At 37.9% G+C, this 13,428-nt stretch overlaps 1 protein-coding gene across 1 annotated transcript in view; it reads left to right on the top strand.

Moving 5' to 3' along the window:
- The window catches only part of PIR (pirin), a 120,663-nt gene that overhangs the window by 103,032 nt on the left and 4,203 nt on the right, over window positions 1–13,428 (top strand). Inside the window, exon 9 of the mRNA XM_032285962.1 lies at window positions 6,956–7,038. Coding sequence (XP_032141853.1) covers window positions 6,956–7,038 — 83 coding nt within the window. The remainder of the gene's footprint in view (window positions 1–6,955; window positions 7,039–13,428) is intronic.

Raw genomic sequence — 13,428 nt, 5'->3', positions numbered from 1 at the left:
GAGGCAGGCAGGTCACTTGAGGCTGGGAGTTTGAGACCAGCCTGGCCAACATGGTGAAACCCCATCTCCAATAAAAATAGAAAAATTAGCTGGGTGTGGTGGTGTGCACCTGTAGTCCCAGCTACATGGAGGCTGAGGCAGTAGAATCACTTGAACCTGGAAGACAGAGGTTGCAGTGATCCGAGATTGAGCCAGTGCACTCCAGTCTGGGCACAGAGCAGGACTCTGTCTTAATCAAAGAAAACAAATAAAAGGAGGAAAAAAAGAAAATGCTGGATGTCTAGTTGTCAAAGTCACTTAGCCATTTTAAAGGTCAAGGTAAGTATTGTGAAGCTATGTAATTGTCCTCTAATGACACCCCGGAGAAACAGAGTTAGCTAAAGTAAGTCTAGTAGAATTCTCATTTTCTTATTCAAAGAAAGTATTCATTTGAGACTCATTTGAATGTACTCTTTATTCTTTTCAAGGATTTTCTTACTTTTTAATATATTTGCTTTTTCCAACAATGAAGAGCCTTCTAAACTAACTATTGAATAGTAATTTTAAAAAGTGTGCAATAAAGGGAGAGACCTTTGACAACGATCTTTTGCTGAGGCAAAAAGTTCTTTGACCAGCCCACAGCTGGAATCTGTGCATCATATGATAAAGAAATCAAAAGAAAATGAAAACTACATGGTCAGAAAAACAGTAGATCCTGCAGATACTAGTACCAAATCTCTTCCCTGCAGCTATGCTGAAAATTACTTTACACATTAATGCAGAGATCAAAAGGATAGAAAAGTTTACGTCCTGTAACCCTGAAGCTTGGTACAGTTTATCAGCTTGAATTCCAGTCCCCTAGAAAGCCTGATATCAAGTATACTATTGGTACTTAGAAAGTATTTAGAAATCGGCCAGGTGCAGTGGCTCACATCTGTAATCACAGCACTTTGAGAGGCCAAGGCAAGTGGATCGCCTGAGGTTGGGAGTTCAAGACCAGCCTGACCAACATGGAGAAACCCCGTCTCTACTAAAAATAAAAAATTAGCCAGGCATGATGTCGTATGCCTGTAATCCCAGCTACTCAGGAAGCTGAGGCAGGAAAATGGCTTGAACCTAGGAGGCAGAGTTTGCGGTGAGCCAAGATCGTGCCACTGCACTACAGCCTGGCAACAAGGGCGAAACTCTGTCTCAAAAAAAAAAAAATTTTTAGAAATCTAAAAACATTTGTTTGTGGTTATTGAAATAAACAAGCTTACAAAGGCAGTAAAATGTTTTGAATTTATTTAAATAGTTCGTGCTTAGTTTGTGCTCAACCTTTTGAACACAAACTTCTGTGCTCTGGTTTTGGGTGGTATTAAGCAGTTTGAAATGATCTCTGGATCTTGCAGTAAAGGCAGGGAAACACAAATATACACCAGCAGGCCTCATAATTGACCTCCATTTATCCAACTAACTGGGTTGCTCAGTGCTCTTCATTTTATGGTGAATACTTTGAGGAAGGTGCTTGCTTTGACACCCAGGATGATCCTCCCTAGTCTGCCTGCCCATAGCTTCTCCCATCAGCTGAGTTGCAGTGGACTTAAAGGCACCTATGTTTGTTCTCAGTCCATTTATGCCAGTTGCACCAATAATTGAAATTATGCAATTTAATTAAACAGTTGTAAATTAATGAAATAAGTGTGAAAAGAGAGTTGGTATTTCCAGAACAACTAAGGCAGATGTTTTGTAAAAGTGAATTGCTAAAGGAAATGCCTTTGACACAGAAAGACAAACATCACATGTTCTCCATTCTTTGTGGAATCTAAACATCAAAACAATTTGAACTCATGAACATAGAGAGTAGAAGGAAGGTTACCAAGAGTTCATGAGGCTGGGAATGGTAGTGGGGGACTGGGCGGGGGAGGTGGGGATGGTTAATGGGTACAAAAAAAATAGAAAGAATGCATAAGATCTGTTTTACAACACAACAGGGTGACTATAGTCAATAATAACTTAATTGCAAATTTTAAAATAACTAAAAGAGTGTAATTAGATTGTTTGTAACACAAAGTATAAATGCTTGAGGGGATGGATACCCCCATGCTCCATGATGTGATTATTATGCATTGCATGCCTGAATCAAAACATCTCATATACCCCATAAATATATACAACTACTATGTACCCACAAAAATGAAAACTTTAATAATAAGGGCCAGGTATAGTGGCTCATGCCTGTAATACCAGCACTTTGGGAGGCTGAGGCTGGTGGATCACATGGTCAGGAGTTCTAGACCAGCCTGGCCAAGATGGCGAAACCCTGTCTCTACTAAAAATACAAAAATTAGCCGGGCATGGTAGCAGGCACCTGTAGTCCCAGCTACTCGGGAGGCTGAGGCAGAGAATTGCTTGTACCCAGGAGGCAGAGGTTGCAGTGAGCCGAGATCACGCCACTGCCCTCCAGCCTGGCAAAAGTGCAAGACTCCGTCCCCCCAAAATTTTTTATAATAAGAAAATGCCTTTGACTTTACGAAAGACTTGGGGAAACTAATAATCTAATGGATGGTGCATTATGGGTATGCTTTAAAAAGAAAATTCTTCGCTGGGCATGGTGGCTCACGCCTGTAATCCTAACACTTTGGGAGGCCAAGGTGGGTAGATCACCTGAGGTCAGGAGTTCAAGACCAGCCTGGCCATCATGGTAAAACCCCATCTTTAATTAAAAAAAAGAAAATTCTTCAATCCAGCAAGTAGACCCACCTTAACTACATTTCTTTTTTTCTTTTTTTTTTTTTTTTTCGGTTCAAGCACTCCTCCCACTTGTCTCCTGAGTAGCTGGGATGACAGATGGGCATCACCGTGCCTAAAAATTTTACATTGAGACAGAGTCTCCCTGTGTTGCCCAGGCTGGTCTTGAAATCCTAGGCTCAAGCAGGCCTCCGAAAATGTTACAGCGTTATTTCTAAAAATTTACAAACAAATGTACTTTTATGCCTTAAAATTAAATGTTTGAGGCAGTTTGACTGTCTTTTTCAATTAACAATCTCAGTTGAATGGGTAAGAAGGCTTCAACTACACATATAAAATTGATGATATCAAAACCTATCATAGAAGTACTGGAGTGTATAGAACAGAGAAGAAGAAGAACAGCAATTATTAGAAAAAAAAGGAAAAGAAAAATTGGCATTTGCAGAAAAGTTGTACAGCAATTAATACACACTGAAGATGCAGCACTAACTTTAAAATAGGTTTTGAAGCATTTTACCCTTTTATGACTGTTTAGGCAAAAAAAATACAATTAAGTTGTTTTCAGTTAAAAGTTTCTTTAACTGCGTTATTAGATTTAACATTCTTGGCAGTGATTCCCAATGGAAACTATTTGTTATCTGATTTGGCTATATTTATAATTGAAAGTGGTCAGAAACAAGTATTTTTTGAGACTCATTTTAGGTTCAGGAGATAACCAGATGGGTGAATATCATAAAAATGATCTGCAAATAAAGATAGAATCAGTCTTTGCTTTCTGTGGCCCTGTTTTAAGCATTTCGCGTAATAATACAGAAGCTGAAAGTACACTTGCAGTTATTATTAACCTGAAACCCTGACTCCAGTGTCTATAAGAAAGGTTTACCTTGGCTAGACGTGATGGCTAATTCCTGTAATCCCAGCACTTTGGGAGACAGAGATGGGAGGATTGCTTGAGCCCAGGAATTTGAGACCAGCCTGGGAAACATGATGAGACGCTGCCTCAATCAATTTTTTTTTTTAATTAGCTGGGCATGGTAATGCATGCCTGTGGTCCCAGCTACTTGGGAGGTTGAGGTGGGAGGCTCACTTAAACCCCAGAGTTGAGGCTGCAGTGAGCTGTGACTGTACTACTGTACTTTAGACTCTGCAACAGAGTAATACTCTGTCTCAAAAGAAAATAAATAAAAATATTTACCTTAGAGTGGGGCATTTCAAATGACATAGTATCAACACTGAGATTGCAAAGAGAATGGGCAGACATTGTATCCCACATACAATTAGAATTAGAGCCCTTTAGACAAGCTGAACTCTTTGTTAAGATTTCCTCACAGACCAATGAACACCATAGTCAAGCAGGCTCCCCTGATAGGGGGTGCAAAGAAATACCAATTCAGCATTATTTTTTAGCACCCTTTTGCCAGCTCACTCCATTAAAACATAACGAAGGGCTTTATAAACTGTTTTGGTATATGTATCATGAAACACCCTACATGGCAAAATTAGGGGCCAGGAGTGGACCACATGGTTAATGAGTATTATATATGAATTAGTTGAAGATAAAGACGTGGTTTATTGCTCCCAGGGGATTTCGGTAAAGCACACTTAATAAAATGCTGCTCCGTATCACAGTTAAGAATATTACTCAACTCTAAATGAGATTCTTTTTTAACTCCCAGACTTCTCTTTTATTGCCAAATCCCTGCATAAGTGGAAAATCGATGGAATTCTATCATTTCCTTTCATGATGTTTGTTGACCTAAATATTTGATGTAGGAGAAACCTGTAGTATTATGCTAGGGCTGGCTCTTGCCAGCTTGCAGGAGCTGATTGTGTGCCTTCCCTGGCCTCACATTAGCAGGTTGAAATTGGCCACAGTGGGAGTATTTACACCACAGAAATTGGCACACACTTACAAATCAGGTTAGTTCTCCCCTCTTATTCCTGAAAACCAGTTGTTAAACATTAACCAGCATACTGCTGCCTCTGGGACAGAAGTTGTTAATCTTTTTACTGCCATGGACCTTTTTGACATCTGCCAAGCCCCCTGACTCCTCGAATAATGTTTTTAAAGTCAGTGCAGTCAGTGCAGTTATGAAAATGTTAAAAGAACAGGTTTAGGGATACAGTTATATGTGTGCTTCTCTAACGACATTTGACATAACATGATTAGCAGGTCTGCTCTAAATTTTACATAATAATTAACAAACTATATTTTGAGATGTCTATAAAATCATAATGTGATATGAAAATATCTATGATTTCTGCTGGAGACAAAGCTTCACAGTCCAGCTAATACTACTGTGGCTTATTGGCTACATTCATGATTGAAGGAAAAGATACGTTTCAATTTAGCTGTTAGTGAAAGTAAACATGTAATTTATCTCCTATCCAAGTTCACCCGTGCTCTGAATTCTATCCATGGACTCCTTGGGAGGACATTGACTCCATGTTAAGAACCCCCGCTCTATTAGAATCCTATTTCATGTTTGCAAGCATCAGAATGTGCTCTGCTGCCTCATATTGGTTATTTCCAAAGTGGAGGTGAGAACTTTACTAGAAAATATAGTAGTTTGGAATCTAACCAATATGTCTAAAATTCACAAATTATGTTTCTGTTTACATAATAATTGCCCAAACTATTATTTCCATTTAAATAAACATTTCCTTATTGATTATTCAGCTCCAACTTGTCAAATGAATGCCCTTATTTACATCCCAAAAGGGCATGCAGGCATATCTCCCTAGACATTTTATGGGCTGCTCACTCAATTTGAAATCTCTCTCTCATCCATTCATATATTGTGGCTTTTACCCAACTGAAAGACCTAGTCCAAATATCACCCCTTCTCTACAGCCTTCTGTGGCCCACTCTGGCCTCTCCATTCTGCAGCCTCCTCTTGCAGAACCACTCTTGCAATCTTCAAGTCACTACATTCTTCTGCTCCTAGTGAGAATCATGTTAGACTTTTCTCTCTCCCACTGTTGCCCAATCCTTTAGATTCTTTTTCAACTCCACCTGTCAAATCCATCCCTATCTTTCTGTTGCTGCTTTCTCAATTCAGACTGTAATTCATTTTCACTTAGACTGTTACAGCAAACTCCTAATAGGTCATCCTAACTCTTCAGTCTTGTCCCCTCCAATAATTCACTCCACATTCTGCCATCAGAGTTATTTCTCCAAGACACAGGTCTGGTAATTTCTCCTTCTCTCCCTCTCTCTCTCTCTCTCTCTCTCTCTCTCTCTCTCTCTCTCTGTCACACACACACACACACACTCCTCAAGGGCTGTCATATGGATAAACATGTATTTTAAAGGCTTTCCCTGATCTGAAGACAGCTTACATTTCCATTGTTCTTCCCAAAAGACTGTTCCAGGAATGGTTGAAGGTTCACCACAGTCTTTTGTCTTGTGTAGAATGTCCTTTTCCCCAGATTTGCCGCTTGTAGTTTATCTAATTCTACAGAGCTCTGTTCAAGTCTTACCTCCTCCACAACAAATTTCTGGGGTCCCTAGACCTGCAGAAGCCCCTGTCACTCTAGTTCTCTTACTGAACTTTGTTTATGAATTTATCGTTGCCTTTAAGAGATATTTTCATTTGTGTTATTTTGTTTGTAAACCTCAGTATAGAAGAGATGGAAATTTATCTATCCTGAATGTTACCACAACATTTAGAACAGTCTTATTCATATTTTAATAGCCATTATTCAATAACTTTCCAACTATCTTATTTTTCAGTTGAATTATTATCTGATTATTTTGTGTGTATAGATTTAGTTTGCTCTAATGAGATTTTGGATTATTTCTATGAAAGGAATCTACTTTGCATGTCTCTGTATTGTCCCATAGTACTAGCAAATTGTAGGTACTCAATTAATACTTGTTGAAATTAATTATGGCATCTGATAATTTTTCCAAGTTTTCTTAATTCTTATAAAGTTTATAATTTACCTAAGGAAACATGAGCACATGATGCCAAGGACTTTGCATATCAATTGAAGTATTTAAGCATAACATTAAAACTGTAAATGAAAACAGTGTAGGATTCATCTCCTTGTACTTTTTCAAAATTGAAAACAAACTAGTTTCAGGCTTTAATAATAGCAAATATAATTAACCAAGAGATTTAAGGAAATTACCAAGTCTGTTATTTCTCAAATTAAAATTAATATTGTGGTGCTATGTAGTTAACCAAATGAGTAACCGTATAACAAATATACTATAATGGATATTAAATTGGTTTTGTAGGGCCCGATGATGCACAAGAAAAAATAGAACCTCATCACACAGCAGTGCTTGGGGAAGGTGACAGTGTCCAGGTGGAGAACAAGGTAAGTATTTTATTTTATTTTTAACTTTCTTAACATGTACTTTCTACTGGTTTCCAAGAGAATGCCTAAATGTTGTGGATAACTGAAAGTTTTTCTCTTCCTTAGAGAATAAATTATACCAGAAGTTTATCATCTCCTTTCATTAATTTATGTGATTTCTATGGGTTTATTTTAAAGTTTTATCTATATTGGTTATCTTCAGGAATCATATAAAGTCCCTATTGTTTACCCCTGGAAATTTGAATCTAGAAGCCACACATCTTTGTTATCTTTTAATTTTCTTTCTTTATACAATTGGTTTATTTTGTTTTTAGCATAAGTGAAAATAGATCAGCCCTCTAGAAGTAGAAATATAGATCTATATGCATACTCACATAGAGCCCTTTGAAAATAATCCCCACTTTGAGCTGAGAGAAAGATATGATGCATTTCACAGTCCTTTTGTGATGAATCCCTGCTTTTAAAGTTTCTGATATTTAGGAGTCTTGGGAGATTTTATTCCCAGGTTTTCAAGTTTCTTTCTCATGTCTGTTTCATTCCCTTGAGTAATTCAGTCACCATGTTGTGAGTCTGTTTAGTCAATATTATAAAGAGGATTGAGGAGACAATTGTGCAAAAGCTCAGGAAAAAACAAACTTCAAAAACTATTTCCGTGTGCAGATGACCAGTAGTGAGGCACTCTGACTGACTTCTGGCCTTCTGACCCTGCCTGTTGTTATAGAACACAGTGGCTCTAAGGAGTTATCAGATCTTAGCCCACTTTTCTGGCAGCAATCTACTGCTGCTTTAATCTTCTGTGGCACCACCATAAACTGTGAGGCAAACAGAAGAAAAACCTCATGAGCACCAGAAAAATGCGTATGTCAGGGTCAATGCCCTTTAATATTAGACTGAGCCATATGAAACTCCCACTTTTGAACTACAAAAATGTCAGTTCTATATCTTTCAATCCAATATAGGAAAGAGGCATGAAACCTACACATAGGCAAGAACCTACTGATACTAGAGTTGTTTGTAACCTTATCTGGTTTAAATTGGCAACCTCAGTTCTTCCTATAATACACAGAGAGCACATTGCAGGTAAGGAGTTGGAAGCTAAAATAGAACACTAGAAAGAAATGATGAGGGAAGTCAGAAGAAGAGGTGCAGCCAACATAGAAAAGAGTCAGCTGAAGCCATCAGTTCACTGGCAAGCAGCATTTCTGGCTCCAGTGGCATCATTCTGCTATGTGCACTTCTGTAATTGTTGCTGTGTATAAACATAGCCTGAGCCATCAAAACCTTAGAAAGATTCCTATGAAAAAATTGATATTAAAAAATCAGCATTTAAAGGTAGCATGTGTCACTTATATCCACACAATAGTAGAAAGTCACCTTTAAATTACAACAGAAAAGAGATTATGAAGGTTTGGATCTTGGCTTTACTATTTGTTAGCTGTTGTGACTATGGACACATTTGAAAAGCCCTCTGAGCTTCAGTTTCTTTCTCTGCAAAATTAAATAATACCACCAACTGCAAGGGATTGTTAGAATATTTGAGATTATATACGTTACGAGTCTACTCCAGATTGAGCATGGGGGTCAGTAACTTATGTCCAATAGGCCAAAGCCAAACCTTTTTCATAAAGTTTTATTGGACCACAGTGACACCCATTCATTTCCATATTGTCTGTAGATTCTTTTATCCAATAACAGTGGAGTTGAGTAGTTGTGACAGATAAAGCCCAAACTCTCTGGCCCTTTATAGAAAACATTTGGTTTAGTACATTGTAGATGCTCAGTAATGGTAACTGAAAAGTTTATGAATCCAAATATCTAATTCGATAGTCATGCCACATTCATGTTACCTAATAAGGATTTATACAGTAGACCTGAAGGCTTAGGTGGCATAACAGTTTCTACAGGTAGAAAAAGGCTCGAAGAGACCCTGACTCACTCAAGCTCCAAGCCAGTGTTATCCTCACTTGGACCTATCATTAGCCTGAGGATTTGATAAAGAAGGAAGATGTTTCTGCCTAGTGATGTGCCAATACCATTTGCACTAAATTATGGTCAATAATGAGAAGCTGACTTTTTTGCCTGGCTTTCTCCTGGCTCTGTTCTTCCTGGACTTTTACTACTCTTCCTTTCTGTGTCCTTCACCATCACACCCATTTTCCTGGTTGACCAGTAGTATGGGCAGTATCTCCTATAGTGGCCAGTCTCTAGGGCAGGAGAGGAGAACAAGGAAGGGATGATGCAAAAGATCACACCTTCTCTCTGCCCCAGGTTTCCCTGTTCCATCTTAGAACTTTTTCAGAGTCCTACTCTGGACATTTAATCCTAGACTGGTACCAGTCTTCCCAAAATAGCTTCTGTTTCAAGGACTAAGGCTTCCTGTGCTGCTTTGACCCACAGATGGTACTCTGGACTTTCTCCTAAGTGATGGTTGCCCTGATGGCTCCATGATCAGGAGTACAAGAGTTTTATATGAAAGGCTCCATATCACCCTTAGACCCATGTTTATACTGGTATCCTATTGAGAAGGTCTTAACCCTCATAGATTAGCAAGCTCACCAGTAGTGTACCAAGGTAGAGAATCAATACCTCATTGGCTGTCATCAAAGCCATACTTCAGAGTAACAATGCTTTTTAGCTGGCACCACTCATGGAAAACTCATTAATATAATAAATATTAATATTTGACTATATATAGCATTTGATTAAAAGAAACATTGAAAGAGAAAATAAAACATCCTGTTAAAGCTAGAGACAACTTTTTTGCTTGTTTATGTATAAAAGTTCATGGTGTTTAAACCACTAATTTTTAAAGCTGATAACAGCTAATTGTTTGATCTTTTCATTGACCCAAGAAGTATAAACAATGAAGTCTGGTAAGAACAAATACATGCAATAAGTCATGCTAAAGTTCAGTTTCTTTCTTTTTCTTTCTTTTCTTTTTTTTTTTGAGATGGAGTCTCACTCTGCCACCAGGCTGGAGTGCAGTGGTACAATCTTGGCTCACTGCAACTTCCACCTTCCGGTTCAAGCAATTCTCCTGCCTCAGCCTCTTGAGTAGCTGGGACTACAGGTGCACGCCACCACACCCAGCTCATTTTTGTATTTTTAGTAGAGACAGGGTTTCGCCATGTTGGCCAGGCTGGTCTTGATCTACTAACCTCATGATCCGACTGCCTCAGCCTCCCAAAGTGCTGGGATTACAGGCGTGAACCACCGCACCCAGTCAGCTCAGTTTCTTTCTGGTCATTTTTTCAGGTATTGTATCACTATAATTAATGTTTTTGAAGCAAAAACATGCCCTTTGATCAGCAGTCCCCAACCTTTTTGGCATCAGGGACCAATTTCATGGAAGATAATTTTTCCTTAGATGGGGGAGGGGGGCGGTGGCTGGGGATGGTTTTGGGATGCTTCAAGAGCATTACATTTGTTGTGTACTTTATTTCTATTATTATTACATTGTAATATATAATGAAATAATTCTGTAACTCACTGTAATGTAGAATCAGTAGGAGCCCTGAATTTATTTTCCTGCAACTAGATGGTCCCATCCAGGGGTGATGGCAGACAGTGACAGATCATTAGGTATTATATTCCCATAATGAGCATGCAACCTAGATCCCTTGCACGTGCAGTTCACAATACGGTTTGTGCTTCTATGAGAATCCAGCACCACTGCTGATCTGACAGAAGGCAGAGCTTGGGTGGTAATGGGAGCAATGGGGAGTGACTATATATACAGATGAAGCTTCACTAGCTCACTTGCCACTCACCTGTTGTGCAGCCCAGTTCCCAACAGACCACCAATCAGTACTGGTCCATGGCCTGAGAGTTGCGGACCCCACCTTAGATTCATACTCAGAATCCTACTGCCATCTTGAGCTTTATACTTATAGTTGATGAAACCAACTGAGTAGCTATTCATAGTTTAGAAGTTATCAACATATTAAGTGAACCATAAAACCTTCACCTGGGCTTTGATCATTTATTGTCAGTATCAGTGGAACTCGAGACATAGCTTGGCAACAATACTTATGGAATAACAAGAGCAATTTTAAAAAGTCAATTATTAAGTAAACCTAGAAGAGCCCAACTCTGTAACAGAAACCCTAAGAAGGTGCACCAAAGCAAAAGACATGGTCTGGGTGCCAAAAGATGGTGAACGTTAGTTGGGGTAATTATACATGAAGTAGTGAGTGGACCTCTGCTACTTTTATATGGGTTTTAAAAATCAAATCCCATGAAGGCATTAATTTAGAGCCATGTAAGGACTTGGGTTTTAAATAGGTCTTTAATTCTCTTGGCTTTTGCATGATTTTCATCATCTGACACCATAGACAAGGTCATCATAGACAACTTTTCAAGGCAACAGCAACTGAGACTTTCAGCCTCATCATCACTCTACTTTCTGGTATATCTGGAAAGATTATTAGATTTCACTAAAGAAGGTGGGCTAAGGAAAGAAAGTGTCATCTAGGTTCATGTTTGCCTATTTTGACAGCTAGTTGGGTTATGGATAAGTAAGGTGATGGTGCATAAATAAATATAGGCCTTGGAATGGTTAAACAGAGACTTTAAAAAATGTAAAGAAGTGATCAAAATATCATAACTGAGCAGATATATTAAATGACCCCAGCCCTGGGACTGTAGGGAGTAAATCAAGACTTTTGAAGAAAGCATTGTACCCTACAGTCCCATTTATTTTTTAAGTTGAAGGCAGGAAAGGGAAACAAATTTCAGTCATGTGAAACATGATAGTTTTTATTAAATCTGTGGAAGATTAAATAATTAATTATTAATTTTTTATTGAAACCAGTAACAAATCTTTTGGAACTAGTAACATTGTAATAATTTCTAATTAAAGAGCTTTGCATTAGTAGAAGTATGACGTAGTATAATATTGACTTACATATTTATAAATATGCGATATTAGAATTGAGGCAAAGTTTCAAAAATTTTGAAGGCTTCATTTTAAAGTGCATAACCATTTTGGCTTTATTGTTTTATTCTAAATCAGATAAACCTAAAAGAAGCCTGAAAAGAAAATTATAATGTTCAGTTATCTATTAGTGAGTAACCACGCTAAAATGTAGTGGCTTAAAGTAACAATGATTTATTATTTCTCCAGGTGATGGGGGGTTCTTTTGCTGGTTTCTCTGGGGTCACATATGTTGCCGGCAGGCTGGGAGCTGGACTCTGCTGGGGCTGTTGTTAGAGGTGCCTCAATTCTGCTTTAGGTGGCCCCATTTGGTTAGCTTGGGATTCCTCCTGAGATGGCAGTCACAAGACAGCTTCTCAGAAAGGGAGGATTTGCATATGGGAAGAGCTGTGGAAATGGAAATAGAAAAGTAGAAGCTGGGGAATCAGAGAAGTCACCAACCAGTTAATCTGGAATGCCAAGCCTATCCAGGCACTGAAATGAGGCCACAAAAGGGAAATGGATCTAGAAGTCTAGTGGAGAAGTCTGTAATTCTGCAGTCTAGTGTCTAGGGATGGGGCTGCAGCTGCTCTTAGTCAGCAGAATTAGCAGTCAGGAAGAAGAGCTGGACATGGCATGCAGGAGGATTAGGACTATCTGAGGTCTAGCAGCACCTCTGACTCTACCTGTTATAGCTAACTGCCACGTTGTCTCAAGTAAGTTACCAGGGCACAAAACACCACATATAAGTATATCTAAGTATATATGTAATTCACTTCTAACAGAACTACAGTTCTCCTTAATTTCAAACCAAACACCCATTTCTAATAAATAAAATTACTGAAAAGCGTGTGTGTGTATATATATATATGATGTATGCATGATTTTGATAAATATAGGACCCTTACAGCTTTAACATGTGAATTACTTAAAATGCTTAATAGTTTTATATAATGAAATGATCTAATGATTATTAAACCAGAAATGCATTTGATTATAAAACAACTCCCCAAACACAAACTTTAGAAAATATATATTTTATATTTCTTTTTAACTTTTAAAATTAGCAAATTTTTGTAGCATTTTTTAAAAAAAATACAGAAAAGCATAAAGAAGAAAATGAAATTTGCTTTAGTTCCCATTATTCAGAAATAACAAATGCCAACATCTTGGTATTTTTAAACCGTAGTATATACATACCATTTTGTGACATTTATAAAACTTACAGTATATTACAAACATTTCATTACACACTTAAATATTTGTTGAAAAAATGAATTCTAATGGCCATATGATAGTTTTTCTTGTAAACATATAATTATTTAACCCCTCATTTTTGGAGAACGGTTTTCAATTTCTGCTGTGATAAATAGTGCTACAATAGTGAAATTCCCTTATACTATATTGCTAAAAGTGTCATTATTAGATCGGAGGACATTAGAAATATGAGGGGTTTTCAGTCGTATTGTCAAATT

Source organism: Sapajus apella, unplaced genomic scaffold (assembly GCF_009761245.1).
Source record: "Sapajus apella isolate SASKATOON/1434 unplaced genomic scaffold, GSC_monkey_1.0 scaffold17, whole genome shotgun sequence".
Taxonomy (NCBI): domain Eukaryota; kingdom Metazoa; phylum Chordata; class Mammalia; order Primates; family Cebidae; genus Sapajus; species Sapajus apella.
This window is presented reverse-complemented; position numbering and strand designations above follow the sequence as displayed.